Raw genomic sequence first — 26,407 nt, 5'->3', positions numbered from 1 at the left:
CCCTTCCAACTTTTTTATTATTATTATTATTATTATTATTATTATTATTGTTGTTGTTGTTGTTGTTGTTGTTTTGTTGTTGTTAGTACTATTATTATTATTAAATACAGGTAGTCTTCAACTTAAAATCACAATTGAGCCCATTTCGGTTGCTAAGCGAGATAGTTGTTAAGTGAGTTTTGCCCCATTTTACGACATTTCTTGCCACAGTTGTTGTGAATTCTGCTTCCTCCCCCCCCTTGACTTTGCTTGATCAGAAAGTTGCAAAAGGGGATCACGTGACCCCCAGGGGAACGCCGCGACCGTCATAAATATGAGTCAGTGGCCAAACGTCTGAATTTTGATCACGTGATCAAGTCGTAAGTGTGAAAAACACAAGTCCCTTTTTCCAGTGCTGTTATAACTTCGAACGGTCGCTAAATGAACCAGCGTAAGTGGAGGACTGCCTGTGCAGGGCACACGCAAAGGCTCAGGAGAGGGAGGAATGAAGAGGTGGTTCTCAAGGAGCAGTCAGGGAGAAGCAGCCCAGTCTGAGTTCAGCCAACAGACGGGTAATCTTTGACTTACGACCACAGTGGGAATCAGAATTTCTGTTGCTAAACAAGGAGTTTGCGCCAGATTTTATGACCTTTTTTATCAGGGTTATTAAGTGAATCCCTGCACAGTTAGTTGTTAAGCCAGAATTCCCCAGCCAGCGTGGGGAATTCCACTCCCAGAATTCCCCAGCCAGGTCTTAAAAATTGCCGAGGCTGGGAAACCCTGGTCTGTAGCCACTCAGTGCTATTCGCACAGCGTTGTCTTCAGCCCGAATAAGAGACGTGGAAGAGACCTTGGAGGTCTTCTAGTCCAGCCCCGTGCTCGAGCGGGATTGATGGAGATTTACTCAGATTTACTGAGAGACAAGCCACAGGTTTGTAAGAAGCAACGGATGGAAACTAATCAAGGAGAGAAGCAACCTAGAACTAAGGAGAAACTTCCTGACAGTGAGAACAATTAACCAGTGGAACAACCTGCCTCCAGAAGCGGTGAATGCTCCAAAATTGGAAGTTTTTAAGAAGAGACTGGACAGCCAATTGCCTGAAATGGTACAGGGTTTCCTGCCTGAGCAGGGGGTTGGACTAGATGACCTCCAAGGTCCCTTCCAACTATTATTATTATTATTATTATTATTATTATTATTATTATTATTATTATTATTCCAGCAACTAATTTCCTTCTCAATTTATCTGTCCCTATGGAGGGACTTTGGGATTTGCCTTTGGCAAGGAGGCCGGTCTATTGGCTAATAATGGGGAAGTTGCCACCGATGGCCAGGCCTTTGTCATATGAGAGTAGAGGGAGGGGAAAGGGGTGTGCACTGACCTTTTGATGCCTGGGGGGTCTCACTGGCTGTTCTCTCTGCCCCCCCTTCCGAGTACAGGAAGGACCCTACTGGAGAAGCAGAACAGAGCATTAGCGGGGACAGACGAGAGACACAGGGCCCAATCCAGACACGCAGCCCCAGGCTCTCTGGACAAGCCAGATCATCCGCAGCATGCTTGATGTCCAAGTAAGCAACTGGTGGGGGGGAAAAACCCTTTTTCCCTTATAGGATGGGGCATTTGCTCCCGTGGGAATTGTTCACTTGTTCACTCGTGAAGCAAGCCGGAATCCGCACAACAGACTAATCTGGCAACCGATAAGTCAAATAATAATAATAATAATAATAATAATAATAATAATAATAATAATAATAATAATAATAATAATAATAATAATAGTAGTAGTAGTAGTAGTAGTAGTAGTAGTAATAATAATAATAATAATAATAATAATAGTAGTAGTAGTAGTAGTAGTAATAATAATAATAATAATAATAATAATAATAATAATAATAATAATAATAATAATAATAATAATAATAATAATAATAATAAAGTTGGAAGGGACCTTGGAGGTCTTCTAGTCCAACCCCCTGCTCAGGCAGGAAACCCTATACCATTTCAGACAAATGTCTGTCCAGTCTCTTTTTAAAAACTTCCAGTGTTGGAGCATTCACCGCTTCTGGAGGCAGGTGGTTCCACTGGTTAATTGTTCTCACTGTCAGGAAGTTTCTCCTTAGTTCTAGGTTGCTTCTCTCCTTGATGAGTTTCCACCCGTTGCTTCTTGTCCTGCCTTCAGGTGCTTTGGAGAACAGCTTGACTCCCTCTTCTTTGGGGCAGCCCCTGAGATACTGGAAGACTGCTATCCTGTCCCCCCTCGTTCAAGGCCTAACGAATCCAGGTTTGCATGTTATGTGACTGCAGCCCACGGATTTGCTTAAGCAAGCTGGGCAAATTTAGCTACCGGACACATATTGTGATTTCACCTACTGTGTGTGAACGCAGTGAAAGAGACTCCCAGGGATACGTGTGTGTGTGTATGTGTCCAACAGAGGGGTGTACACAGGGTATGATTTCTACAGCATCAATACGGCAACCATGGTGATACAATCAAAGCTCTGCTTTTTTACAGACATAACACCACTCCGTCCATCTCCTTTTTTTCCCTTTAACATACCCTGCATATAGAGGTAGTCCTCGACTTACAACAGTTTGTTTAGTGACCGTTCGAAGTTACGACCACACTGAAAGAAGTGACTTCGGACCATTTTTCACACTTAACGGCCGTTGCAGCGCCCCCCCCTGTGGTCATGTGATCAAAATTCAGGCGCTTGGCAACTGACTCACATTTATGACCATTGCAGCGTCCCGGGGTCACGTGATCCCCTTTTGTGACCTTCTGACAATCAAAATCAACGGGGGAAGCCAGATTCACTTCACAACTGTGTTACTAACTTAACAACTGCGGTGATTCAACTTAACAAACGTGGCAAGAAAAGTCGCAAAATGGGACAAAACTCACTTAACCAATTTCTCACTTAGCAACATAAATTTAGGGATCAATTGTGGCCGTACGTTGAAGACTACCTGTACCCCTACTCTACCAGCTATTCACATTACGGTTAGACTTCAACTTACAACAGTTCGTTTAGTGACTGTTCAAAGTTACAACAACGCTGATAAAAGCGACTGGTGACCGTTTTTCACACTTACGACCCTGGGCGCAGGGTCAAAATTCTGGCACTTAGCAACTGACCCACATTTACGACGGTCGCAGTATCCTGGGGGGTGTGTGTCACATGATCCCCTTTTGCGACCTTCTGACAAGCCAAGTCAAGGGAGAAGCTGGATTCACTTAACGACCGGGTTCCTAACTTAACACCTGCCGTGATTCACTCAGCAACTGTGGCCAGAAAGGTGGTAAAACGGGGCAATGCTCACTTAACACGTGTCTCACTTAGCGACCTAAATTTTGAGCTCCATTGTAGTCATAAGTCGAGGACTCACCGTTTTATAAGAGTCACATACAGTTCTCACTTCGTTCACTTTTAAAACCCTACGCCGGCAGGATGTAAAACAAGGCTGGGGTGTGAAGAGGGGGCATAAAACAATTATTTCCCTGGTGGAAAAAAAATGTGCACGGGGCCCTATCCGTTTTCACACCAGTCTGACTGCTGGCATCAAAATGAAACCAAATTCAGCAAACACCACGACGGAAAGAAAGGTACGCTGCTGAACACTGCATGTAAACAGCAGCTGTTATAGTGTATTTTTTTTAAAAAAATAAAAAATAACATTTATAACCGAAGGAACTTGTGCTGAAAAAAAAAATCTATCAAAGAAACGTATACGTGAAAGAAGAAAAACGCAGCCTGATTTGCATTTTTAAAATGTCTTGGGAAATGTACATTTTAGCAGTTATGCAAATGAGGGGAGGAGAAAGACTAGATCACTACGCAGTACAGGTTGCTGTGAAGAGAAACGGCTATAAAATCTACTTTTTTTCATCGGGGAGGGGCGGAGAATCCTTTTTGATCCTAATATTGTTTTACTAAACCAGCAACAAAGCGGTTGCGATCCACGTTCCCTTTTGATCAGTCAATTTCCCACCACGTCAGGGTTTTTTGTTTTTTCGTTTCTCCCCTGGCACTCGGCAGCTTTGGAACACTCTGCTTGTAATATTGATTTCTTTCCCAAAAATGCTTTTATTCTTTGGCAAATCTGTGGAGTTGCCCTTGGATAGCTCTCCTCCTGAATATGGGAGATGCCATTTTAGGGGCTCCCCTCTCTTGACCTAGGGCCGTGGTGGCGAACCTATGGCACGGGTGCCAGAGGCGGCACTCAGAGCCCTCTCTGTGGGCACGCGCGCCGTCGCCCCAGTCCTAGGCCTTCAGCTGGGTTTTATAAAACCTTTTCGCTTTAGGCCTCTGCCGCCGTGTGCAAAAAAAAAAAAAGGTTCAATCGGTCAATTTCAACTTCTCGCGGGAAAAAAAAGATCTGGCAAAGTTGGAATTGATTGATTGAACTTTTTAGTCNTTACTGAGGTTGATCAACACTGTTACGCGGTGGATTAAGGCACAATTCTTACACCATAGCTAAAGGTTTGTTTTAAAAAAAACTCGACTTTACAAAGCATAATGGCCAGATTCACACCGGCTACGAAGCGAACCATAAACCATTGTACGGATGGATTTTTTGTAAACCTAGTTCTCTGCATTGCTTTGGCCAGCTTTCTTGATTAAAGGTAGTCCTCAATTTACAGCAGTTCGTTTAGCGACCGCTCGGAGTTACAACAGCATTGAAAAAAGTGACTTGCGACTGGATTTCACATTATTGCAGCATCCCCGTGGTCACGTGATCGAAGTTTGGCTGCTTGGCAACTGGCTCCTATTTGTGATGGGGGGTGTCATGCGATCCCCTTTTGCAACCTTCTGACAAGTCAACGGGGAAGCAGGATTCACTTAACAACTAACTTAACGACTGCAGTGATTCGCTTAGCAATTGTGGCAAGAAATGTCATAAAGTGGGGCAAAATTCACCTAACCGTCTCAGTTAGCAACAGAAATTTTGGGCTCAATTGTGGTCGTTAAGTCGAGGACTGCCTGCACGAGGCTAAAGGTCGGCAGCCAAAGAAGGATTTGGGTTTGGCTAGTCTAAAGAAAAGAAGGACCAGGAGTGACATGATAGCATTATTCCAATATTTGAGGGGCTGCCACAAAGAGTAGAGGGTCAACTTATTTTTCAAAGCACCCGAAGGCAAGATGAGAAACAACGGATGGAAACTGATCAAGGAGAGAAGCAGCCTGGAATTAAGGAGAAACTTCCTAACAGTGAGGACAATTAACCAGAGGAACAGCTTGCCACCAGAAGTTGTGGGTGCTTCATCACTGGAGGTTTTTAAGAAGAGACTGGACAGCCTCCTGTCTGGAATGGTATAGGATCTCCTGCTTGAGCGGGGGGCTGGACTAGAAGACCTCCAAGGTCCCTTCCAGCTCCTATTCTGATTCTAAAGGCAACTTCAAAAAAGGTTGGTCTGTAAAACCCCAAAGGGAATTACAGCTCTTTCTCCTGAACTGTTTCTCAGATCTGAACACCCTCTGATTGTGTGGATCCTGTATTTGCAGAAGGTGCTTAACCTGGTAACTGAATTCGCCTATCGCCTGGCTTCCTGCTATATACTGAAGTCTAAACAAACCAATGAGGCTGAGCTGGTGTAACAGGGAGAAAAAAAACAGAGCTAACAAGGTTAACTAGGTATTTTAAGTGATTAAGCATAATGTGTGAACAAGCCTTTTAAAAGCCAGACTTGGGAAATAAACAAACAGACATAAGGGCAAACCAAAGAAACTGGGGGGGCATTCAGAAGAAAAAGCTACGGAGGGCGGTGACATATTTATGTCAGAGAATAAGTAGTCCTAGATTTACTATCGCAACTTCGGAATTTGCTCCGACACCCATCTAACTCTAAACACCCAGCACACCTCGGCCTCGGCTTTCCTGAGCTGCACCGAAGGAGGAAGGCAGAACCATTTTGCTTTTAGACTTAGATGGTTGTTTCTCAGTCACCCTAATAAATATTTTATTGTTTAAGCAATTAACCGCATCCTTCTGGGATGTACATCAACCCTGAAGCACAGTTAGAAGCTTTAAAAGTGCGTGCCTCTCTCTCTCTCTCTCTCTCTCTCTCTCTCTCTCACACACACACACACACACACACACACAGATAAATAAACTCTGTGTGTGTATAAGTATCTCTTTCTCTCTCTCTCTTTTTCATTCTTTCTCTCTCTTTCTTTCTGTCTCTTTCTTTCTTTCTCTCTCTCTCTCTCTCTCTCTCTCACACACACAGAGATAAATAAACTCTGTGTGTGTATAAGTACCTCTTTCTTTCTCTCTCTCTCTCTTTTTCATTCTCTCTTTCTTTCTTTCTGTCTCTTTCTCTCTCTCTCTCTCTCTCTCTCACACACACACACAGATAAATAAACTCTGTGTATGTATAAGTATCCTCTTTCTTTCTTTCTTTCTTTCTCTCTTTCTCACTCTGTCTTTTTCTTTCTCTCTCTCTCTCTCTGTCTTTTTCTTTCTCTCTTTCTCTCTCTCTCTCTTTCTCACACACACACACAGATAAACTGTGTGTATATAAGTATCCTTTCTTTCTTTCTCTCTCTTTCTTTCTTTCTCTCTCTCTCTCTCTTTCTTTCTCTCTCTCTCTCTCTCTCTCTCTCTCTCTCTCTCTCACACACACACACACACACACACACACAGATAAATAAACTCAGTGTGTGTGTAAGTGTCCTGTTTTAGCCTTCTTTTAGTGATGCAGAAGAAATACACTGGGGTTCATTGCCACCTACTGGCGCTTGCAAAAAACGTCCCTGAGTGAGACCCCTCTTTCCTCCACAACTAACCTCACAGGGGCAACAATCTTCTTTTCGGAGTCCTACACAAGAGATACTAGCACAACATGTTCAACCTGACTACAGTACTGAGCTACCTCATTTCTGAGCATTAGGCTCCCTCGAACCGTACACTCATGGAATCCTAGGGCTGGGAGGGACCCTGGAGGTCTTCTAGTCCAACCCATTCAACGGGCTGGGTTTCCCCACATTGGAACTGCACTGGATTTGACTTTCAAATGACTCAGTTAAACTTTTGAGAAGGGGCCCAAATATTAGGATAATATCTCTGGGTCTGCATGTGAGAGAGAGAGAGAGAGTGAGTGAGTATATGTGTTTTAGGGCAGGGGTCCCCAACCCCCGGTGCGTGGACCGGTACCGGGCCACGGCATGCCAGCAACCGGTCCCCACAAACAAGCAAAGCCCCATCCACGGGATGCAGGCATCACACAAAACCACGCACTCTCCGGTCCGTGGAAAAACCTCTCTCCACGGAACCGGTCCCTGGTGCCCAAAAGGTTGGGGACCTCTGTTTTAGGGAACAGGAAACTTGACAAAATCTTATATCAATGTCTACTTTTCAAAAATGGGGAAAAGAAACCCACACGGGCAAATGATGCACCAGCATCTGTCCAAACATGACTGATCTAAAAAAAACGAGACAGGGTTAGGCCTCCATAGCATTTGGATGGGAGACCACCAGGAAAGCTGCCTAAAGCAGAATTCTTCCATCTTTCCGGCTTTGCAGACCGACGGGGGTGTGTGTGTGAGAGGGGATGGTTCCGCGCAAGTGCCCGCAAGAGAGCGCGCGCAGCTCCATGTGCATGAGCAGCATGAGGACAGAGGAGCTAGAGATCGGGGAATTCTGGGAGATGAAGTCCACCAGTCATAAAAGGGCCAGGTTTGGAAGACCCCTGTTATACAACTTCAGGGGCCAAATCTTGTCCCGATTCAGTGGCTTGTGTGAACACTGCAAACCTCGGCCTCCACACGGCAATTCTGAACGTTCTTTTTCCAAGGAGAAATAAGTGTGTTTATAAATGAATCTTTTGGGACTTTAAAGAAAACAATATGCGGATAATTGCAAGAAAATTCAGTGGTACCTAATAAGACGGGAATGGGGGAGGCAGGGCACAGGAAAATGGGGCTCAGAGGGAACACCTGCCTGCAAGTTGTGGCTTGTTCACCTCCGTAAGGGTAACTACAGGTTTACGCTCTGCCCTGCACAGCAATACAAAAGAAGGGGCAAGCCACATGAGTTTTTACCAAGCTGGGGCTCAGAATACCCACCCCAGTTCTGCCCAGCTGGCCTTCCCTCAAAAGCTGCAATTATGCCCTTGTGGGGCTCATTTTCCTGTAGGCCGGTGGGCTGAATCCAGCCAGCCGTGATGTAATCCAAGTACTTTTCCCCACCTACCAACTCCTAAAGGATTCTATTTTAAGGAAAATCAATCGCTTTTTCAAACAAAAACCTTAACCCACCCTGAGATAAATGGCACAGGTTAGGCAGGGTGCAAAACTTGGGTGACGAGGTTTCAAGCCCTTAATCCCGTTGCGACTGGACTACTGCAACCGCCTTTAGGCGGGGCTGCTCTTGAAGACAGCCCAGATGCTACCACTGGTACAAATACGGGCGGTCCTCGACTTACGAGCACCAGCTGAGGCCCAGGTTCCCACTGCTAAGCGGTTAAGTCCGTTTTGCCCCATTTTGCAACCTTTCTTGTTAAGTCAAACGCTGCAGTGGTTCAGTTAGCAACACGGTTGTTAAGTGACTCCGGCTTCCCCACTGTCTTTGCTCGTCAGAAGGTCGCAAAAGGGGGTCACGTGACCCCAGGGACACAGCAACGGTCATAAATAGGAATCAATTGCCAAGTGTCTGAATGTTGATCACGTGACCGTGGGGATGCTGCAAAAGTGTGAAAAACGTGTCTGAGATGGTACAGGTTCTCCTGCTTGAGCAGGGGGCTGGACTAGAAGACCTCCAAGGTCCCTTCCAGCTCTATTCTATTCAAGTCACTTTTTTCAACACTATTGGAACTTTGAACGGTCACTAAACGAATGGTTGTAAGTCAGGGCAAGGTTGGGGACCCCTGCCTTAAAGTGAGCAGGGTGTCGTACTCTGAGTTTTGCCACAGCAGAGAAAGCAGGACACCCTGCCAGCTGGATGCTCTGACTAGCTGTCTGCCTGCTCCTTTAGCGATGCAGGATGTGGAATATGGGCCGCATTGCCAAAGGTTTGGTGGGCCTACCTTATTCAGTGCTGCCACAATTTGGAAAACAGAAAGAGCGGGCAATTCCAGGGGACAGGCGTACTCTTTCTTCTTCTCTTCCTGATCAAACAGGCACATGCCAAGCCCAAAACACTTCACTAGATGGCATTTGTGAGGAATTAGCTTCCCCTGTTCTTCCTTTCTCGCTTGGAAGAGGATTAAGAAAATCATCGGCTCGGGATCCTCTCCAAAGCAGGAAGGAGCACAGAGTGGCCTGAAGTGTTGAACAGAATTTTTTTTTTTTTTAAAAAAAAACACAAAACTTGGTGGGAAAGCCGGGGCGCCCACCCACGTGTGCCCCAATTCTTTGTCAGGCCCGTTCCGAGCTTATGAGGAACCCTCCGGTGGAATTTCGCAGCAAACTGTGAGATGCCCGTGATACAATTTCCCACTGTTGGCAAAAACAGCCAAGTTGAAGCAAAGGTGTGCCAGGGCTTCAATAACCTTCTGAAAAGATTTCCAAATAATTAATAATCAAAAAATAACAAGGGGGGAAGGAATCCATCCTGCCCAATTTTATGGGATCAAGATTTCGCTCCTCCTAACCCGGAGGTAGGCAACCTTGGCTCTTTTATGACTGGTGGACTTCAACTCCCAGAATTCCTGAGCCAGCCATGCTGAGGGGAAAGGGAGAGGTTTCCAAGCTGAGCCAGGCTGGCTCAGGAATTCTGGGAGTTGAAGTCCACGAGTCACAAAAGAGCCAAGGTTGCCTACCCCTGGCCTAACCCTTCGATGGCTGTTGGAAATAATGACGGTTAGCTCTTTTTCCCTGCCTGAATGAACCAACCCGGACTGGGCCACCCACTTGAGTCCCACCAGGATATGCTCCCCCACCCCTCCCAAGAAGACAATTGCACGAGTCCCATAAAGGCCCCGAGGCAGTTCTTCTCAACCCCGGCAACTTTAAGATGTGTGGACCTCAACTCCCAGAATTCCCCAGCCAGCAGGCCTTAGATCAGTGATGGCGAACCTTTTAGATTAGAGACTAAGTGCCCAAATTGCAACCGAAAACCCACTTATGTATCATCGGGTGCCAGGTGGGTGTGGCCCATTGGGTGGGCGTGGCTTCAGTGGTAATGGCAGACTGGGTGGGACTAAAAAGTTCAATCAATCAATTCCAACTTTGCGAGATCTTTTTTTTTTCGCGAGAAGTTGAAATTGACTGATTGATTGAACCTTTTTTTTTTTTTTTGCATATGGCGGTGGAGGCCTAAAGCGAAAAGGTTTTATAAAACCCAGCTGAAGGCCTAGGACTGGGGCGACGGCGTGCGTGCCCACAGAGAGGGCTCTGAGTGCCGCCTCTGGCACCCGTGCCATAGGTTCGCCACTACGGCCTTAGATCTTCTTTTTTCCCCCATCTCATCTCTGCCTCTGAGAAAAGGCCAGCCCTCTTCAGCCAAAGTCACCAACTTTTACAAGAAGATGAGCAAAGACTCCGTCACACTCACAAAATGGCCACCGCTTTTCCCAATTTCTTGGGGATTCTGGGAGTTGAAGTCCACACATCTTCAAAGTTGCCAGGGTTGAGGAACAGCATCCTGGGGCAATCAAGCAGACCCCCCACCACCACCACGGTTCATCCCACTCTGCAGGGCTGTAACGAGGCCCCCACCCCGCCCCCACCCCGATTCTTTCCCTCCAACTGTCACATATAAAACGCACACACCTCCCTTCGACATAAAATAGATAATGCAGCGGCAGAAGAGCGAAACCTGGGAGACGTCAGAACCGGGTTGCGGTGATGAAATGGCTCAAGCAGATGAGAAGAGAGAAATCGGAGTGAAAGAGGGAGAGCAGCCAGAAAAGAGAAGGAAACAGCGAGGGAGAAACACACGCAATCTCTCTCTCTCTCTTTACTGGTCCTTGACCTCTTGTCTTCTTTAATTGTTTTTCGTTTTTCAGTAAAACGACTTTTCTTTGCCTTTTGGTATGGAACCGACAAATCACAGTCTACTCGACCTGGAACTTTCCCTTCCTTTCTTTTTTTCTTTCTTTCTTTTTTCTGCTCAGTATTTTTGCGTGCCTTTTTCCCTCCCATTTTTTTCCCCTCTTTGCCACAATTTAAAAGCATTTTTTTAACTTGTGACAGGCATCCAGACCCCCAGCAGACAGAGAAGGGAGGGAAGGGGATTGAGGGCTGGATGCCGAAACAAACAGAAAAGGAATGGAGGAAGAACTTAAAATCCCGGACAGAGCCAGAGAGAACCAAAGCAGTAACAAGAAGGGAACAGGGAAGAAAAATTAAAAGTTGGGTTTCTTTGGGGATTATATGTTTTTTTTTTAAAAAAAAAGCATTTAAGGCAGATGCTACATCGCCGGGTGAGAGAAAAATGCTTTTTTTTTCTTTTTCTTTCCTGGGTTATAAACAACAAAACTTGAAAGAAAAGAAAACCAAACAGCCTTAACAGGACAGCGTTGCATTTTCAGATGGCAAGACGCAGCGGGAGCGGGAACCGTTCTGGGAAGGAAAATGGTTAGTGGAGCCCCCGGGGGAGCCCCTTGCCCTGTAAAAACTTTTGGGGGGCTCTGGGCGAGGAGACATCCGTGCAGCTCCACCCCAGGGGGCTGTGGGAACAGGGGGACAATTTTCCCCAAACCAAAACCAGGGTCCCTTTTCAATTCAGACCAGTTCTCCGTGAATAACACAGACCACATCTTTGCAGAAGGCAAGACAACAAACACCATATCTACACTATTGGTAGCCTTGGATGGAAGGATGCAGGAACAAAGTCTCTGGGACATTCGGGAAGCTGTGTTCGGACGACACGCATCACTCACTTGGCCCAAGATATTAAACCAGAAACTAACCAAACAGGCTGGTGTTCCACAAGTTAAGTCAGAAAGAAACGAACCCAAACTTTAAAAGATGAGTGTGTTGCCTTGGAGGACAAGTCTGGTTCAGAGCTGTATGCCACCCTGTTCCCACAATACACACTGACCTCATCAAGCAGGATTGATGTGTTGCAGGGACTCATTAAAAAGGATCAACTGACCCAGTCAATTAACCTCCACGGATTTAAATGTAACCCCAAACAGACCCAGATTTAAATCAACCCCATTCAATTGCCTCCGTTGCTACAGCTTGCCTATTTAGTCCTCCAGGAAAAAGAGCTGGAGAGAAAGAGGGGCTGGAAAAAAAAAAGCCAAACTCTCCCTTCTAGAACTCACTAGCAGAGCCTGGCAGAATACAGTCCTCAACTTACCCCCGTTTGTTTAGTGCAGCATTTGGGATCATTTGTGACCTTCCCAGCCAGTTTCCAGCCAGCAAAGTCCAAGGGGAAAAGATTGATTTGCTTAACGACCACACAATACACTTAAGGGGTGCAGTGATTTGCTTGTCGACCGTGGGAAAATCGAGTGTGATTCGCTGAACACCCAACCTTGATAAGCAACAGAAATCCTGATCCCAATTATTGTCATAAATCAAGGACCACCAGTGGAATGCGCCCCTCTAAGGCTGATCGGCTGCAACGGCCAATGGGGTTGGCCGCAGGTCTGGCCAATGGGGCTGGGAAGGTCACGAAGCCGTGCCTGTAGGGTCCTGGTGCAAGTGCTCATGGGATTTCAGAGCCTTTCTGGAAAGGGGCAAGGATGTGGAGCTCACTTGCTATTATCCAGACCTGGCTGAGGAATTCTGGGAGTTGGTCCACAAGTCATCAAAGGGCCAAGTTTGAAGACCCCTGATCCAGAGTTTTTTCAACTTTGGCAACTTGAAGAGGTGTGGACTTCAACTCCCAGAATGTCCCAACCAGGCTGGGGAATTCTGGGGGTTGAAGTCCACATAGCTTAAAGCAGGCAAGGTTGAGAATCCACAGCTGGGTTCACATGCTGCCAGAATTACTAGTGTAACTAAATCTGACTGTCTTACAGTCTGCCTGGGTTCAGTGGATTGTGGTCACTCACTACAGTTACAACCGTTGCAGCATCCCCAGGGTCCCGTGATCAAAATTCAGACGCTTGGCCACTGACTCCTATTTATGACGGTTGCCGTGTCCCCCGGGGTCACGGAATCCCCTTTTGCGACCTTCTTTGCAAAGTCAACGGGAAAGCCAGGTTCACTTAACAACCGGGTTACAAACTTAACAACTGCAACAATCCATTTAACCGCCGTGGCGAGAAAGGTCGTAAAACGGGGCAAAACTCACTTAAGAAACGTCTGGCTTAGCAGCCAAAATCTGGGGCTCAACTGCGGTCGTAAGCAGAGGTCTGCCTGCATTGTTTCTTTATTTGTCAAATTTATATGCCGCTCATCTCACAGTGTGAGGTAATGCCGAGTGGCGAATTATGGGAAAATAAGATTCCAGTCCTCATGATCCTGAATAAATACGACATTTTCTGCACAGAAAGGGCAATCCGGGGGGGGGGGTGGATGTTTGAAGATAATAATAATAATAATAATAATAATAATAATAATAATAATAATAATAATAATAAAAAAGTTGGAAGGGGCCTTGGAGGTCATCTAGTCCAACCCCCTGCTCAGGCAGGAAACCCTATACCATTTCGGACAAATGGCTGTCCAGTCTCTTCTTAAAAACTTCCAATTTTGGAGCATTCACCGCTTCTGGAGGCAGGTTGTTCCACTGGTTAATTGTTCTAACTGTCAGGAAGTTTCTCCTTAGTTCTAGGTTGCTTCTCTCCTTGGTTAGTTTCCATCCAAGTTATTGTTTTTACTTTGTACATTGAGTTTTGATTTTTTGTAAGTTGCCTAGAGTCACTGAACGTGAGTGGGTGGGCCATCTAACTTCTCCAAAGAAATAAACAACAGCACTAAGCTGTCTCTGATGGAAGGTGCACTCCCAAAAACACTATGGGTGTCTAGACTGAGTTCACACTTATCTATTGTATACAATGCAGAGTTTTATTCCACATCACTTATTCCAGATTAATTATCAGTCTGTGCCCACATCCATCCCTGGTCTATGACCTTCTATTTTACTGCCTGAGGTCCACAGTGGGTAAAAATGCAGATATAATACAAAAATAACTAGGCATTGAAAAATCAAGAATGCTTCCAGGCTCCAAGGCAGACAAAGGAGCCAATGCAGTTGTGTTACTGGTCATCCATGGTGAGTAAGCAAAGGCCTCCAGGCAATTAAGTGAGTAATCCTAGAATAGATGAAAAAATAACCCAATACAAAGCAATTTCCTGGGCAGAATAAGGGTGCTAATTGGGTTTGCACATCACTCTATGCCAGTTGGTTTCACCTTGATTTATGGAGTGACCCACAATTTGTTCAGTACAGGGAGTCCTTGACTTACATCGGTTCATTTAGTGCCCGTTCGAAGTCACAACAGCACTGAAAAAAAAGTAAACTTATGACCTTTTTTCACACTTACGACCGTCGCAGCATCTCCAGGGTCACGTGATCAAAATTCAGATGCTTGGCCACTGACTCGTATTTGTGACAGTTGCGGTGTCCCCTGGGGTAATGTCAACCCCTTTTACGACCTTCTGACAAGCAAAGTCAATGGGGAAGCCAGATTCACTTAGCAACCGGATTACTTTTAACAACTGCAGTGATTCACTTAACAACGGTGGCAAGAAAGGTCGTAAAATGGGGGAAAACTCGCTTAACAACTGTCTCACTTAGCCGCTGAAATTTGGGGCTCAGTTATGGTCGTAAGTCGAGGACTACCTGTATATCCTGCTTTACAAACCACAAGAATCAGCTTTGCACGTGACATCCCAAAGAAAACGTAGCGTAGCCAAAGGTGCAATTATGGCCGAGTTTGGAAGCAAAAGTTATTGGCTACAGATGAGAATCTCCCTCAAGGCAGATCCAGCAGAGATGACTGATCTATTTGATCTTCTCCACAGGGCAAAAGGGGGAAATTATTGCTTCCAAGTGAGGTTAGATTCGTGTGACAAAGGAGGTCTAAAGCAGTACTTTTCAACCTGAGAAACTTTAAGCTGTATGGACTACAACTCCCAGAATTCCCCAGCCAGCCAAGCTAATTCTGGGAGTTGAAGTCCATACAGCTTAAAGTTGTCCCCAAGCTGGCTGGGGAATTCTGGGAGTTGAAGTCCATACAACTCAAAGTTGTCCCCAAGCTGGCTGGGGAATTCTGGGAGTTGAAGTCCATACAGCTCAAGGTTGTCCCCACGCTGGCTGGGGAATTCTGGGAGTTGAAGTCCATACAGCTTAAAGTCGCCCAGGTGGTTGAGAAGTACTGTCTTAGATCTTCTTTTCTCCCACCTTGGATCTGCCTCTGAGAAAAGGCCAGCCCCCTTCACCCAAAGTCACCAAGCTTTTTAGGAAGATGAGCACAGACTCCGTCACACTCACAAAATGGCCCCTGCTTTTCTCTGTTTTTTTGCCTTCCCGTGAAAGCTCGCTGGGCAAGGACTGGTGTGCAGGACGAGCTTGCCAGAAAGAGGTGGGGATCCCCTGATTGCCTCCCCTCCCGCAGCCGAAGGATGCTGCATCCAACTTCTAGTGGCCCTGCCATGCTGAGTGACACCCCTCGGTCCCCATTTATCATCACGTCGGCTTCAGTTGCTGCATTGGCAGCTGTTTCCGAACGAGTGGGCTCTCGTTCTCCTGCTCTCTCTTACACACACGTACACACACCGAGACCACAACTATCCCAGAAGCAATCAATCTATCTATCAGACACAGCACCAAAGAGCTACGGTCACCTGTCCTTCACTCTTCGTCACACAAAGTCCTAAAATGGGTAAAATGTTGGAATTGCAAATCCAATTCTCTCTCTCTCTCTCTCTCTCTCTTTTTTTTTTTCTTTCTTTCTGTCTTTCTCTTTTTCTCTTTCTTTTTTTCTCTTTCTCTCCATTTCTCTTTCTCTCCCTTTCTTTCTCTTTCTCTGTCTCTTTCTCTTTCTTTTTTTTTCTCTTTCTTTCTCTTTCTTTCTCTCCATTACTCTCTCTCTCTCTCTCTCTCTCTCTCTCTCTCTCTCTCTCTCTCTCTCTCTCACACACACACACACACACACACACACACACACACACACACACACACAGTTTAGCCATTCTTCAGAGGCTGAGAATATTGCCTTGGATGTCTTTCAATTTCTAAAACCAGTCATTTAGGGAGTTGGCAGTGACTTGTGGAGCAAGGAGAAAATTGCACCAAGGAGAAAATCTCCTTTTGTATTTCTTCAAAAATAGCTTTTCATATTTCCCAGAGCGAAGCCCTAATATGTAAGAAAGCCACAAAACTGGCTTGTATAATAGGGACTTTTTTTTTTTTTTTTGGCATTGGCATAGCTTAACCTGACTGTGACCTGAAAGCTATTCACCACAAAAGAAAAAAAAACAAACCAAGGTTAAAACTAATCGAATTCCATCCACTGAATCAACAGGTTACATGAACAAAGCCGTCCCCTTCTGCAGCAATTTTGTCTAGCACTGGGCCCTCTAGGGCGTCTATCACAACGTCCATCATCCCCATTCAGCACAACCTGAATGGGGATGATGAGTAACAGTGATAATCAAACGCTTCTGGAAGAAATTTGTGAGAGAGTTTGAGCTCTAAGCCTTCCCAAGAATGCTCAAAGCAGCCCGTTTTGCTAACGGAATGGCTATTTGGGGTTCAAAATAGAGTGGACAAATTGGTGTCATGGTGAAGGTGCTGGTCTAGAAAGCAAGGAGATGGTGAGTTCTAGTTCTGCCTTAGGCATGAAAGCTGGCTGGGTGACTCTCAGCCAGTCACCAGGAGATGGCAAGTTCTAATCCCATTTTAGGCATAAAAGCTTGACTTTGGGCCAAGCACCAGGAGACGGTGAGTTCTAGTCCTATTTCAGTCATTAAAGCTAGCTGGGCGACTTTGATCCAACCACCAGGAGACAGTGAATTCTAGTCCCGCCTTAGGCATAAAAGCCGGCTGGGTGATCTGGGCCAAGCACCAGGAGACGGTGAGTTCTAGTCCTATCTCAGTCATTAAAGCTAGCTGGGTGACTTTGATCCAACCACCAGGAGACAGTGAATTCTAGTCCCGCCTTAGGCATGAAAACTGTCTGAGTGACTTTGGGCCTGACCCACCGGATAGGTTGTGGCGGTGGGGAAAATAGGAGGCAGAAGGATGACACAGGTGTACTGCCTTCAGTTGTACATAGAAAAGGGCAGGATAAAAATCTAGCAACAACAATAATAAATTCTGGATGTTCAAATTGGGAAAGTTTTGCCTGGCCCCCTCCCTGGCGCTAAAGGAGGCACCCTGGCCCTGCTGGATAAAGGTGTCAGGTGAGACCAATTTCCCCAGTGCCAAAAGCTGGTTCCCCAACGGGAGACCCACCCTTGCAAGGGTGTGGCTTCCCAACACTGGACAGGTTGAACCAGAAGCTGGAGGACTGTCTGTCAAGGATGCTGCAGTGACAAAGACCCACACTGAATCAGATGGCCTGTTCGTTTTTTTCCCCAACAATACTAGTAAATGAAACGAGAAGGTAACAGATTTCAGTGGTCAGGGGGGTTTTTTGTGTGTGGGGGGGTCTCCTTTGCCACGGAGGTTTAAACATGCTGGCTGGGGAATTCTGGGAGTTGAAGTCCACCCCTCTTCAAGTTGCCAGGGTTGAGAAAGGCTGAGCTAAATGGATTCTGCTCAAGTTAGATCCCTGCACTGCAATTATCTCCATCCCAGTCTGACATTTTATGATTTAATGCATGGTCTGAAAACACTTCTCCCAGCTCTCTATATTCCAACGGCAAATGAACTTGCAGACTTTAAGCCACCGCTTTCCTAAAGCCTGGTTAAATTACGCAAAATGGGGCAAAAGTGGTTTTTCCTTGGGTAACCACACGTGAACCCATTAAATATAGTTTAGCACATGTGGCCGTCTTTACATCAGTTTCAAAGTCCAACAAGGACATTTGATGATTTTGTTTTTATAATACGGGTAGTCCTTGAATTAGGGCTGTTTGTTCAGCGACCATTCAAAATTACGACGGTGCCGAAGGAAGCAACTTAAGGGACTGTCTCAAAGTTCAGTAAAACTTTTCTGATCAGCGGTTTGGGGTACAGAGAGTCCTCGACTTACAACAGTTCATTTAGCGACTGTTCAGAGTTACAATGGCAGTGAAAAAAACTGCCTTAGGACCATTTTTCACACTTATGACTTTTGAGGCATGCCCATCCTCATGTGATCAAAATTCAGAGGCTTGGCAACTGGTTCACACAACGGTCGTTGTGTCCCAAGATCACCCCTTTTGCGACCTTCTGACAAGCAAAGTCAAGTGGGAAGCCAGATTTACATAACAACTGTGTGACTCGCTTAAACACCTGCAGTGATTCGCTGGGCAGCACTCATTTAACAAACGCCTCACTTAACAACAGAAACGTTGGGCTCCATCGTGCTCGTAAGTCGAGGACTACCTGTCCTGCATTCCCCCAACGGAAAATTCAGCCTTTCCTCCCAATTGTTCTGCGCACACAAAGGAAAGAGAGGAGCAGCCGCGGTGTTGCTCCAGGCGCGCCATAATCGTTTAGATCGGCACTCGAGACAGGCAGGCGCGGAAAGGCAGCCGTGCCTGCTCTGAACGCCTCCAGCCACCCTCGGCTTTCACAGTAAAGGCTCGGCTGAAGTTCAGGGCCAGAAAAGAGATTCCCAGGATGAAGCTAAAGGATTAGAGGCCCCATAAACGAGCGGGGATGATTTCTGCTCCGGGTCTAATATGGATCAGAGGCTCATTTTACAGGCCTCATTCGGAATTGGGGGGGGGGAGGAAACAGTATTGAAAGGGATTGTGTTCTCAACCTTGGCTGCTTGAAGAGGGGTGGAGTTCAACTCCCAGAATTCCCCAGCCAGGATACTTTAAGAAGGGTGGGCTTCGACTCCCAGAATTCCCCAGCCAGGACGCTTTAAGAGGGGTGGGCTTCAACTCCTAGAATTTCCCAGCTAGGATGCTTTAAGAGGGGTGGACTTCAACTCCCAGAATTCCCCAGCCAGTATGGCTGGCTAGGGAATTCTGGGAGTTGAAGTCCACACACCTTCAAGTAGCCAAGGTTGAGAAACACTGATTTAAGTTATCAAATCCAGATCCCACCCTGATGCTGCAGATCTGTGCAGGAATCTAAATTCAAGCATCTTCCATCGTTCTGTTTGTTAGTTAGAAAACCTCTGAAAGGATGGCAAGGGGAACACACTTTTTTTTCAAATGCACACTGCACCACCTGCCCAAGGGGATACTGGAGTGGTTGGAACTTTAGTCCCGTCAGAGGATGTTAAAGAGAAATACAGGTGGTCCTCAACGTACGGCCACAATTAAGCCCTGAACATTTCTGTTGTTTTGCCCCATTTTACAACTTTTCTTGCCACAGTTGTTAAGTGAATCATTGCGGTTGGTAAGTTGGTAACACCGCCGTTAAGTGATTCTGGCTTCCCCATTGGCTTTGCATGTCAGAAGGTCGCCAAAGGGGATCACGTGACCCTGGGACTCTGCAACCGTCATAAATATGAGTCAGTTGCCCAGCGTCCGAATTTTGATCACATGACCAGCGGGATGCTGCAACGGTCGTAAGTGTAAAAAACGGTCATAAGTCACTTTTTTCAGTGATGTAACTTTGAACGGTCACTAAATGAACTGTTCTAAGCCGAGGACTACCTGCAAATGAGTTAAAGATGTGGGGTTCTAGATTTCTCCATCGTCCCCAAAGAGACCCACATTCACATTTTCCCCTTTGCCCTTACAACACACCAGGACAATCTGAGGGACCTCCAGACCCCATATAGTCAGCCTGCCTACTCCAACCCCCCCCCCAAACTGTGTATTTGTGTCGTACGTGGCTTTTCTGCTGTCAATCAAGCTCAAAGCAGGTAAGGATGACAGAAAAATTTGATGGAACGGCTGGTCGATCGAGGTGGAATACGAACCATTACATGATACGACAACCTTAAACAGACATACAAACGTTCAAAGGCTGGCTAAAAAGCTGAAATTAATTAATGCGCTGCGTTCAAGCAATCTACTAATTCATGCTACGTGCTGTGTTTAAGGAGTCCACAAATAATTAATGCCAAGGCCTCAAAATACATACATCATGACAACTTCCTCGATGGCTGTGCTCACACAACGGTTCCCCCAAGCCAAACCAAGACCTAGCAAACAGATTCACATTAGATGCTCTGATCCATATGCACATTGGAAGAGGTTTGGGGTGACAAAATATACCGTGTGAATTCAGTCTGTTGCAGGGGGTCCTCAACCTTGGCAACTTTAAGACTTTGCTGGCTGAGGAATTCTGGGAGTTGAAGTCCACAAGTCTTAAAGTTGCCAAGGTTGGGGACCCCTGGTCTATTGGGTCAATCTTATGGTTCAGTGTGAACCCAGAAATTTACAACCATTTAGTGTCCCCACGGTCACATGATCCTGGAGTCCCGTGATCATCATTGGCATCCAACCAGCAAAGTCAATGGGGGAGTCAGATCCGCTTAATGACGGCATGATTTGCTGAATGAGTCCGCGCTGCCGAGGGAGATGGGTGCTTATAAATTGTATAAATCAGGAACAACCACTGTGGCTAAAAAGATGGTAATAATTGAGCACGGCCGTGTGATTATTCCCTTAACCACTGCCTCACTTAGCGACAGAGAGTCCAGTCCCCACTGTGGTCGTAAGTCAAGGATCACTTGCAATTCAGAAGCCAGGTTAAGTGCAAGTGGGCATGTTTCTGCGGGCACGCACTTGTTCTAATGAGAAGACTGTTTAAAAGGCAAGTGTGGACGTTCATAAATTAAACCCAATAAACACAGCGGAAGAAGAGGGCAAGGCCTTGCTGGGTGAACATTTCAGCATCTGCCTTTCAGGTCAAGCCTGTGCATCTAAACTGCCTGATTAGCATCAAATAATCCTGGCTTGGCTTCCTCCGCTCCTTAACTTCTCCAAACTCTAAAACCAACCAGCAGGATTTCGAGACCTGGTCTAGAATAAGTCAGGCTGGAGAACAAAATGTAGCCGAATAACAGAATAACACCATTGGAAGGGACCTGGGAGGTCTTCTAGTCCAAATCTCTGCTCAACTAGGAGACCCCATACCATTTCAGACAGGTGGCTGTCCAGTCTCTTCTTCAAAGCCTCCAGGGATGGAGCATCCCCAAGCCGTTCTAATGGTTAATTGTTCTCAATGTTAGGAAGTTTCTCCTTAGTTCTAGGTTGCTTCTCCCCTTGATTAGTTTCCCTCCGTTGCTTCTTGTCCTGCCTTCAGGCGCTTTGGAGAATAGCTTGACTCCCTCTTCTTTATGGCAACCCCTGAGATATTGGAACACTGCTATCATGTCAACCCAGTCCTTTTTTGTCACTAGACTAGACAGACCCAATTCCTGCAACCGTTCTTTGGATGTTTTGGCCTCCAGTCCACCAATCATCTTTGTTGCTCTTCTCTGCAATCTTTCTAGAGTCTCAACATCTTTTTTATATTTAATAATAATAATAATAATAAAGTTGGAAGGGACCTTGGAGGTGATCTAGTCCGACCCCTTGCTCAGGCAGGAGACCCTATACCATTTCAGACAGGTGGCTGTCCAATGTCTTCTTAAAAACCTCCAGTGTTGGAGCATTCACCGCTTCTGGAGGCAGGTTGTTCCATTGGTTAATTGTTCTAACTGTCAGGAAGTTTCTCCTTAGTTCCAGGTTGCTTCTCTCCTTGATTAGTTTCCACCCGTTGCTTCTTGTCCTGCCTTCGGGTGCTTTGGAGAATAGCTTGACTCCCTCTTCTTTGGGGCAGCCCCTGAGATGTTGGAACACTGCTATCATGTCCCCCCTCATCCTTCTCTTCGTTAAACTAGACATACCTAATTCCAGCAACCGTTCCTTATTTGCGGTAACCAAAACTGGATGCCGTGTTCCAAGTGTGGTCTTACCAAGGCCACACTTGGGAATAGAGGTTTGGCTTGTCTACCAAGCAGAACTTGGATAAAATGACCGAGGAGGCTAAGTGGATTACGGAATCTATGTCCCCCCGCCCCCCGGTTCAACACCTGGCTCACTTCCCATTCCTGCTGTTGACAGAGTTTTAGCGAAGGACCGTTCCCTTGGAATCTGACGGTCTCTTCAGTGGGAGGACGAAAAGTTGAATTTCATGACAAATTCTTCTTTTTCACTGCCATAGACTACCACAGCTCTCCTCCTATGGTATCTTTTAAAGCTGGAGGTTGAAGCTCATTCTTTTTTTAGTGAAAGTGCACTAAGTGGACCAAAACCTTTTTTTTTTTTTTTTGTCTAAAGACACATTCAAGGAGCAAAAGTCTAGGGAGAACAACGCCCCCCCCCCCCCCCCCTGCCAGCACAAAGCAACCGACAATGTCTGGCAGCCGTTGAAAGACAGCAAGTAAAAGCAGATAAAAGGATGTGGGACCTGTAGACATCTTGAACAACCTCTGTCTCCCATTTGAAGAGGAAAATATTGTTTATATTAATCTGTATTCCTCATTTGGCTTTTAAGTCTCAGACAGCGCAAGAGCTTTGCACTTCCTTTATGTTTTATCCCAAACCGTTCCGGACGCCTGTCCTGCAGCAAGGAAAGACTCTACAGGGAGTCCTCAACTTAACATCAGAATCGGGACCAGAATTTCCATGGCTAAACAAGGCAGTGATTAAATCAGTTTGCACCTGCTTTTACGGCCTTTTTTTTTTTTTTGCCACGGCGGTTAAGCGAATCGCCGCAGTTGCTAGGTAAATCACACAGGGGGTCAGAGAATCGGGCTTCCCCCATTCACTTGGAACGGATGGAAACTAATCAAGGAGAGAAGCAACCTAGAACTAAGGAGAAACTTCCTGACAGTTAGAAGTTGAATAATTCACCAGTGGAACAACCTGCCTCCAGAAGCGGTGAATGCTCCAACACTGGAGGTTTTAAAGAAGAGACTAGACAGCCATTTGTCTGAAATGGTATAGGGTTTCCTGCCTGAGCAGGGGGTTGGACTAGATGACCTCCAAGGTCCCTTCCAACTTTATTATTGTTATTGTTATTGTTGTTGTTGTTGTTATTGTTATTATTTCCTTGTCCGAAGCCGCGGGGAAAGTTGCAGATGAAAATCGCACGGGAACCCATGAACCAAGAAAGTTCAGTTGCCTTTTGGAAAAATTCTTTGGGGACATAGGACTCCGGGACTCTGCAACCGTCGTAAATACGTGCCTGTTGCCGATTCTGATCACATTGGCCACAAGGATGCTGCAATGGTTGTAAGTGTCAGGACTGGTCACGTCACCTTTATTCAGGGTTATGACTTCAATCGCTAAAGGATCGTTACAAGTCGAGGACTATAGGTGCTGCCAAGGGGCAAGAGGACCAGAGTCTTGGGATTTGAGCTCTGGAATCACTCCACACAACAATGCCATTATGTTTGTTTCAGGCCTGCAAGCAAATCCACAGAAGTTACTAGTCCACAACAAGTTTTATCGCTTGGCTTCCTACGTAACAGCGGGCACAAAATGAGGTAGCAAAGCTGACTTTGTTAGGAAGGCATTTCCTCAACCGGGGACAATCAAGTTCTCTAAAAAGGGGGGAAATTTTAACCCCCCCTCCCTGATTTGTGGGCACCATGGAGATTTGAGAACTGTCCCAGTGGCCTGGTTGAAAGAGAAATATATAAATGCTGCAGACGAAGGAACAAGGCTACGATCAGGCTGCCTTCGCACAACACGCTTAACCAGGTCAGTTGCAATCTGGGTAGTTGCATTCCTACAACATGCTCCGCTTGGCTAGTTTGAACCCAGATCCATTTTGGGTGGCTTACTGTGTGCTTATAAGGGCGATGCTTTGGGCAAACCCAAAATGAACAACATGTGACATGTGGCAGGTGCACAGCCTCCCATTTCCACAGAAGTTGGCATTAGCCACGCAAAAGACTGAGCATGTCCTTGTTGCGGGCAATGCCAACGCATGGAGCAGGGGGTGAAACCAAAGGAAGGGGTGTGTGAGGCAGCCCTGATGCTCTCCAAACAAAATGACGGGCCAACCTTTCAGAGGGGTGGACTTCAACTCCCAGAAATCCCCAGCCAGTATGATTGCAAATTTTAATTTCATGACAAGTTCTTCTTCTTTTTTATGTATTTATTTGTTAAATTTACAAGCCACCCACCTCAACGTCAGGCAACCCACAGAAACAGAGGTACAAACATTAAAACATTAATGTTTGCACAGCAACTGTACAAACTGTAAACAGAAATTAAATTCTAATACTGTAAGTGCTATAGACTAAGATCGCTCTCCTCCTACAGTATCTTTTAAGGCTTGGAGCTCGAAATCCTCTAAGTGAAAGTCCACTCAGTGGGCCAAAACTTTTTTTTTCCTGAATAAAAACACATTCAAGGAGCAAAAGTCTAGGGAGAGCAACTCTCTCATCCCCCCCTACCAGCACATAGCAACCGACAGTGTCTGGCAGCCGTTGAAAGCAGACAAAATTATTATGGAAGCTGTAGACAACTTGAACCATCTCTGTCTTCCCATTTGAAGGCTTTCTGCATTCATCACTTGGCTTCACCACAAGTCCCACACCAGCCTTCAACAGCACAAGTTCCTTGCACTTCCTTTGTGGGAATTGAAATCCATATTATAGCTTTAAATGGCTCTGGCTGAAAAACAGTGAAGTAGAGAGAATGCTATTTGGTAGATGGGGGTCACTTTCCCTCCCACCCACCCGTCCATTTTTCTACGGACCAAAAATGAGTAATGCGATCAGGGGGGAGGAGGCAGGATTTTAAAACTCTTTGGCTGGTTTTAGATATGAGTGTGCACGGACACACACCCCTAGCTGACCTACCAAATTAAAGCAAAGTCAAACCTGGTTAGGTTCCTGGATGAGAGACCACCAGGAAATGTCAAAGCTGTAGGCTAGGCTGGGAAGCGGGGGGGGGGAACCCTAGAAGAAAATATTTCTATCTTGCTAAGAAAACATGGAGTCACCAGGAACTGAGAGAGACTTGAGGGGAAACCAGTTTTTTGCCCAAAAAAAGGTATCAGTCCCCAGTTGTCCTTGACTGACCTTCAAAAATTTAACCAGGCTCCAATTTTATTACTGCCTATGGATAGGAGACCACCTGAAGACTCTAAGGCCACAGACTAGTCTGGGAAGCTTTTTTTTAAAAAAAAAAAACATTTCCCAGAAAATGGCAAAGGCCAATTTCCATAATGTTGCCAAGAAAACTAAAGGTAATTGAACGTATTTGAAAGATTTAAACACAGATAGTCCTCGACTTGCGATCACAATATGAGCCCAAAATTTCTGTTGCTAAGTGAAACATTTGTTAAGGGAGTTTTGCCCCATTTTACGACCTTTCCTGCCTTGGTTGTTAAGCGAATCACTGCAGTTGATAAGTTAGTAACCCGGGTTGTTCAATGAATCTGGCTTCCCCATTGACTTTGCTTGCCAGAAGGTCGCCAAAGGAGATCACGTGATCCTAGGTCATGTTTATGACAGTTATGCAACTGTCGTAAACATGAACCAGTCGCCAAGCCTGTGAATTTTGATCACATGATCCTGGGGGAGGCTGCAAAGGTCATAACTCTGAAAAATGGCCATAAGTCGCTTTTCTCAGTGCCGTTGTAACTTTGAACGGTCACTAAATGAACTGTTGTAAGTCGAGGACTATCTGTACTCTCTTCTATCTTTTCCTGAAGAAACTACTATCTTTTGGGGCGGGGGGGGAGGAGAAGATGGCCAAACCATCTGTGTGTGTGTGTGTGTGTGTGTGTGTGTGTGTGTGTGTGTAGAACTCTCCAGATCACTCACCCCCTGGCTTGGGTTCACACAATCCCTTAAACCTGGCCAAACAAACTACCATAGCTGCTTTCACAGAAAGCTTATTCCAGCTGTGGCCTAGCCTAGAGCAGTGATGGCGAACCTTTTAGAGACCAAGTGCCCAAACTGCAACCCAAAACCCACTTATGCATCGTCGGGTGCCGGGTGGGCGTGGCCCATTGGGTGGGCGTGGCTGCGGTGGTAACAGCAGACTGGGTGGGACTAAAAAGTTCAATCAATCAATTCCAACTTTGCAAGATTGTTTTTTCCCACAAGAAGTTGAAATTGACTGATTGATTGAACCTTTTTTTTTTTTTTGCACACGGCGGCGGAGGCCTAAAGCGAAAAGGTTTTATAAAACCCAGCTGAAGGCCTAGGACTGGGGCGATGGCGCGCGTGCCCACAGAGAGGGCTCTGAGTGCCGCCTCTGGCACCCGTGCCATAGGTTCGCCACCACTGGCCTAGAGCATCCGAAGGAATGCCGAATCAATCTCGCTCTTTTTTTTTTTTTAAATCCTTCTGAAGCATTTATGTGTAACACACTTGGGTGGCTGCATTCACCCGGTCTGGTTAGCCGGGTGGTTGAAGGACCACCTTCTGGGTCCACATCGGACACTAAACAATGATGCTATCACAACGGCTGGCTTGTATCAAGGGGCTACGCCACGCCAAAAATTAAACCCAA

The 26,407-nt window shown here is 46.0% G+C and overlaps 1 protein-coding gene across 1 annotated transcript in view; it reads right to left on the bottom strand.

The window, feature by feature from the left end:
• The window catches only part of NRXN2 (neurexin 2), a 253,526-nt gene that overhangs the window by 193,922 nt on the left and 33,197 nt on the right, over positions 1–26,407 (bottom strand). The window contains exon 4 of the mRNA XM_029284646.1: positions 1,363–1,431. Coding sequence (XP_029140479.1) covers positions 1,363–1,431 — 69 coding nt within the window. The remainder of the gene's footprint in view (positions 1–1,362; positions 1,432–26,407) is intronic.

Source organism: Protobothrops mucrosquamatus, unplaced genomic scaffold (genome assembly GCF_001527695.2).
Source record: "Protobothrops mucrosquamatus isolate PMUCROS unplaced genomic scaffold, P.Mucros_1.0 scaffold787, whole genome shotgun sequence".
Lineage (NCBI taxonomy): Eukaryota > Metazoa > Chordata > Lepidosauria > Squamata > Viperidae > Protobothrops > Protobothrops mucrosquamatus.
The sequence above is the reverse complement of the archived record's forward strand: the minus strand, read 5'-3'. Positions and strand labels throughout refer to the sequence as shown.